Source organism: Pyrus communis, chromosome 12, assembly GCF_041283825.1.
Source record: "Pyrus communis isolate YQ-2024b chromosome 12, ASM4128382v1, whole genome shotgun sequence".
Classification (NCBI taxonomy): domain Eukaryota; kingdom Viridiplantae; phylum Streptophyta; class Magnoliopsida; order Rosales; family Rosaceae; genus Pyrus; species Pyrus communis.
Window position 1 is genome coordinate 22,772,381 of NC_142576.1, and position 6,000 is coordinate 22,778,380.

Here is a 6,000-nt window from a genome sequence, read left to right on the forward strand (position 1 = left end):
GAGCACAACAAAACTTATAAGGTGATACTTACAATCATAGTCATTATATCATTTATATTAACAATGCAGATCGAAGGCAAAGAGAATTAATGAAAATATCGAATTGTATATATCTCGAAGCCAATGCCAATAGCGTATTACTTGGATCGAGTTTAGGGCTCTGAATTAATGATAAGATCTTGCTTAGTGACTTGAGCCTCTAGTTTAATTAAATAAAGCTTTAATATGAATTAACTGAAGCATTAAGAAGATTAATTAATTGAACACATGAAAATTTTGAAGAAGATGGAGGGATATGACCAAGCGATCGAAATGCTACATGTGGGTGAGCGTGACAAAACATTTTCAGCTCCAATTTGTTGAATAAATCCAAATAAAGAAAACGATTGCTCTAATTCTATTTCACTGTACGGGCATCTTAGCTAGGGCATACCATGAAGTAAATGGAAACCCACATCCAACTAATTAACTCGTAATTAGTCTTGTTAGAGCATCTGTAAAGGAGATGTCAAATTTTAACCATCAAAATGATATTTGATGGCTTATGTGACAATTTGACATTTTATACAATTTTTTGCTCCACCCGATATGTTAAACAATAATGTATTTTATAATTTTTTTTTCCATCTCTTTGTAAGGTCCAATTATTGAGACAACCAATCAAATACTTAGAACACAACACCATTTATTATATATTGCATCATATCCATTAATAAAGTTATTAAATGAATTTGAAAGTTGTTGTCAAATTTGACAGCAAAAGGTTTTGCCTTAAATTGATCAATGCCACGTAAGAAATTGAAAGCTCAGTTGGAAAAATGTTGCTGCCATATTTTACTGTTGTATGTTTATGTGACAGTTTTGACATCTCCTTTAAAGATGCTATCAAAAATCACGTGGTGACATTGGGTATTTGTGTATTAATATATAAACATGTTGATATGGTTGAGTAATAAGGAAATACTAGTCGTTAAATAATGCCTTTGTGCTGAAAATAGATGGGTCACCCATAGCCACTACCTTGGTATACTATAGCACCAAACAATTTAATATACCAAACAACGTTGCCTACACTAGTAGACCCCCTTCCCCCTCCAATTGTCTCCTTACGGCAAGGTTAATTAAATTTTTGTATATGATATCAATCTATTAATCTACAGTATATGTTAAAGTTTAAAAATTATTGATGATTATCAGTTAGTTTTATCAAATACCATAGATTGATACATGATATCGAATAATCTTTTCATTCAATTAAATATTCATTTTCCTCATAGTTAGTGAAACCATCAAATGTCACTAATTAAACACATTACAACTTTCACCTACTTACTTTTATACATTTGCTTTCCACCATACATACATGATCCACCACATACTATCATCATCATCCTTAAAACAAACCATCTATAATATTACAATATATATACCCACACGCAGAGATCCCTAACCAAAGCTTATTGATAAGAGGGCGAAGTCATCTCAACTCTCAAGAAAAGCAGAGAGCCAGAGCGACTAGAAACTCAACCCTCCTCTCCTCTCCTCTCCTCTCTCCGCCACAACAACCGCTATGTCATCGAAGGACTGCGGCCACCATGGCCACACCAAGTGGAAGAAGAGATTCCGCCGCTGCTGCGCCGGCCTCCTAATCTTCAACTTCATCCTCCTCGTCACAATTCTCATCGTGTGGGCTATCCTCCAGCCTTCCAAGCCCCGCTTCGTCCTCCAAGACGTCACTGTCTTCAACTTCAACACCTCCGTCCCCAATGTCTTCTCCTCCAGCTTCCAGGTCACCATCGCCGCCCGAAACCCTAACGACAAGCTCGGCATCTACTACGACAAGCTTGACGTCTACGCCACGTACCGTTCGCAGCAGATCACGTTCTCGACGCTCATCCCGCCGGTGTACCAAGGCCACAAGGACGTCAACATCTGGTCGCCGTTTATCTACGGCACCGAGGTCCCCATCGCTCCGTACAACTCCATCGCTCTCGGGCAGGACCAGAATGCCGGGTCGGTTCTTTTCCTCATCAAGATAGACGGCCGGGTCAGGTTTAAGGTCGGCACCTTCATAACCGGACGGTACCATTTGTACGTCCGGTGCCCTGCTTTTATCCCTCTGGGTTCCCAGAGCACCGGAATTGTGGTCGGTAATAACGCCGTCAAGTACCAGCTGGTGCAGCGCTGCAGTGTGAGCGTATGAAGAAATTGGAGGCAAAAATTGATGTTGCCCTTAATTGTTGGTCCAACGCCGTTGGTTGAGTTCCTTTTTCTCATGTTTTTATTTTATTTTAGCTTTTTTTAATTTCTGTCTTTTGTATTTGGATAATTACATATATACGTTGGGCTTGGAATTGTACATTTTGCTATAGAATAAGCATGGAGGATTTTATGAAATAGACGTATAGCAAAATTGCAGTCGGTGGTAATTGAATTTTAAGTTTTATAATTTTTATAGTTTTATTAATATAATATGAAATCAATAATCCTGCATTTTTTTTTCCCAATCCTGCATTTTTTTTTTTTTGGGCACATAGCAACTTGGGAGCAAGTGGAGGTTGGGGTGTCAATGTCATTTTATTTCATTTTCAAATGCCCATTTAAAATTTTCTATTGTTGCTTGTTGTTCAGTCATTTTCTAATTTCTATTTTATTGTTTCTCTCTCACTTTCTGACTTTTGTTATATATATATATATATATATATATATATATATATATTTTAATTAATTAGCCTTCCTTTTACTGATTTAGTTATAGTACTTAGCTGGAGAAGTCTTCTTCGCCAACTTTTTCCTCAACATTTTTTCTGATTCTCTCACATGGGAATGGTCTTATTATATGTAGTCCATCTCATTTTCTTGTGAGAAGTTGGAGAAAACAAGTTTTTTGGGGAAATAATTGAACTCTAGAGCATGATTTTCTTATTAAAAAAAGTGATAGTACAAAGAAAGGCCTAAAAATGGCCAGAAGCCAAGGAGAAGAATATTGAGTGCATAAAAGTATACAGTTTATGTTGAATGTGATAAATGTTTGCTTGTACTTATGACTATATGAGTGGCCCTCTACAAAGTATGTGGTGATGGGGCATGGCTTGGGCTTCATGCGTTTATTTAAAGATAAAAAAAAATACTTTTATAAATTTATATTTTGCCGGAGATTTGAACTTGGTCTAGTTAACTAAAGTAGTGTGCTTCCACTACTGTAATCGAGTTTAAAATTAAGTTAAATACTGTTAGTTTAATCAAGTTACAGTGTTCTCTTCGTAAAACCTAATGCAAGTAGCTAGCCAGGGTGGGGAGGATTATTAGGAAACTTGGATGGGTTTGGGGGTGGTTTTATATCCTCCACATGGTAGTAGGAGTGGTGGTCCTTTTCATAAACCCCTAATAATGGAGGGAGGGGGATGGAAAGGGACTTTCGTTTATGTTAAAAATAATCCGAAAGAAAAGCTTAATGGAGCTTCCAAGAAGGGAGGTGCCTTAATGCACGCAATGCATGTTAGACTGTTCTGGAAATTTGACATTGTTGAAGCGTGGGCGTACTAACGAGTGTCGCATACACGTCAAACCAATCACATGATTGCATGTTCTCTCAAGCTCTTCACGATTACTCAAGATACAATGAATATATTGCCTCCATAAGATTTTGGTCTATGTTGATTTTGTTTAATTTAATTAAAAAGCATAAACAAATTTTGTTTTCCAACGTTGATATACAACCATTGATTTAATCGGCAACTCACAAATAAGTTTCTCAAAACTCAGTTTCATAGTAAAAAAAAATTCAGTATAATTTCGAATAATAAAACATCTTTCACTCAACGGCTCCTCCACCATATATATAATGATAGATGAGAAGAAGCAAAATTATTACCCTAAAAGGGTAGGGCGTTTTGAAGCCAAAACGTAACAGGTAGAAGTGTGCACTATAATAATTCACTATTTACATAGTGCTACCCTAATTAACTATATGTATTTGTGAAAATATGATGCCTGGGATTTCACATATATAGGGCCTGAAAAGGAGGATCTGGGCTGCTTGGATTTCCAGTTGAACTACATAAGGCTTCCTGGTGTTGGACTAAAACGTGTTTAAATCAAATAAACACGATGACATGCCAACAGCAACAGAATTAGTGGCAATTAAATCTCATTAATTACGTAAGAAAAGACTAAGGCAACCAAAAATCACATTTTATTTCAATCCTCTCCAAAAGATCTTAGGGTTGGTTTGCTTGCTGAGTTGTAGGTTGGACCCCTTTGATCTGTACGTTTCTAGTTGGGTGGTTTCGGGCCCAATAAACTTGTTAGGACCCAATGGCAGCTTCAAAGACGAGGAATTTTTCTCTTTTTTACAACAATATTTGGGATGGGAGATTTGGATTCTTCATTCATAAAAAGTCAAACTTTAAGTAGAGAATAATATCATTTTTTTTAGTTCAAAGCACGATATTCATTTAAGAAAATTGGAGTTTTTACAGTATATGCAGAATATGGTGCAAATTACTAGGCCTCAATAAAAACTTTGTTGAGGATTTCAATCCGGTCAAAGGAAAAAAAATTCATTCTGCACCTAAATTACAAAGATAAATTATCCTCCACAGTGAGATCTATAATAATATCAGAGGTTCTTCAAACCACAATCTTCCTTGATTACTGGAAAGTCCCAACCGTGCTCTAAGAATGCGTTGTTGTGAATAGTAAGTGCTCGGGGATGCTTTTTATCAGTGAATGCAAATAGAATAACCTACCCACTTTTGCGGATAAAGATTCAAAAGAAAGTCAAGTTATTCCTCCTCTTCCCCAATCACCATCCGAGTAAACTCTTCGGGAGACCAATTTGATGGCAAGCTCACCCCTATTTCCTTCATCTTATCTTGAAAGAAACTCCAACCTAATCATGACAAACCGGGTAGTGTCATAATCTGGTACACCTCTCCTCTATGTTATTCTTTGTGTGCTAGTGGATCGAACTAGAACCTTTTCTTTAAAGAGCTATCCACAAATAAGTAAGTCTCGATCTTTCCCATCGAAGATGTATCCTCTGCAGCGAGATTGTTGAGAGCCGAGAGGACCACCGTGGCATCCCCCTTATAGAAATTATAGCTTTAATTTGTGATGTGTTTTTCATAAATGCAATGTACAATGGTTCGGGTATATATGAGGAAGAAGACTAAGAAAAAACAAAAAAGACATTCCCCTTAAAACAAGGAATAAAACAAGGACTAAAACAAGGAATAAAACATTCCTTAAATCAAGGAACTCATTCCTTAAATCAAGGAACTCATTATTTTCAACACTCCCCCTCAAGCTGGATCGAGGAGGTTCACTGAGCCAAGCTTGCCTAATAACCGATGAAACTGAGATGATGCTAGTGCCTTTGTAAAAAGATCTGCTAGTTGATCATGGCTTCGTGTGAACATGGTCCGGATGATTTGATTTTGAACTTGAGCTCTGATGAAATGACAATCCACTTCAATATGTTTGGTTCTTTCATGGAACACAGGATTGGCAGCAATGTTCATGGCTGCCTGATTATCACACATAAGCGTCATATGAGTAGAACTAGGAAACCCTAAGTCTGAAAGAAGCCCTTTAAGCCAAATGAGTTCACAAGCAGTGGCTGCCATGGCTCGATACTCAGCCTCTGCGCTGGAACGAGCAATTACCTGTTGCTTCTTACTCTTCCATGTGACAAGGTTTCCACCAACAAATGTACAATAGCCTGTGATTGATTTCCTATCAATTGCATTACCTGCCCAGTCTGCATCTGTGTAGCCACTAATGACAGTGGACTGATTGTTATGCATTGTAATTCCTTGCCCAATTGAACCCTTAAGATAACGAAGGATTCTCTTAACAAGGTTAAGGTGATCAACAGTGGGAGAGTGCATGAACTGACTAGCCAAGCTCACTGCATATGTGATATCTGGACGAGTGATAGTGAGGTAGATGAGCTTGCCTACTAATCGTTGATAGTAGTTTACATCATGCATGGCT

The 6,000-nt window shown here is 37.4% G+C and overlaps 1 protein-coding gene across 1 annotated transcript; it reads left to right on the plus strand.

The window, feature by feature from the left end:
• The first annotated feature begins 1,240 nt into the window (after positions 1-1,240).
• LOC137745005 (NDR1/HIN1-like protein 1) lies at positions 1,241-2,449 on the plus strand. The gene has a single exon (XM_068484849.2). It carries the CDS (start codon positions 1,571-1,573, stop codon positions 2,201-2,203), a length of 633 nt encoding a protein of 210 aa, XP_068340950.1. The 5' UTR covers positions 1,241-1,570; the 3' UTR covers positions 2,204-2,449.
• The last annotated feature ends 3,551 nt before the right edge of the window (positions 2,450-6,000 follow it).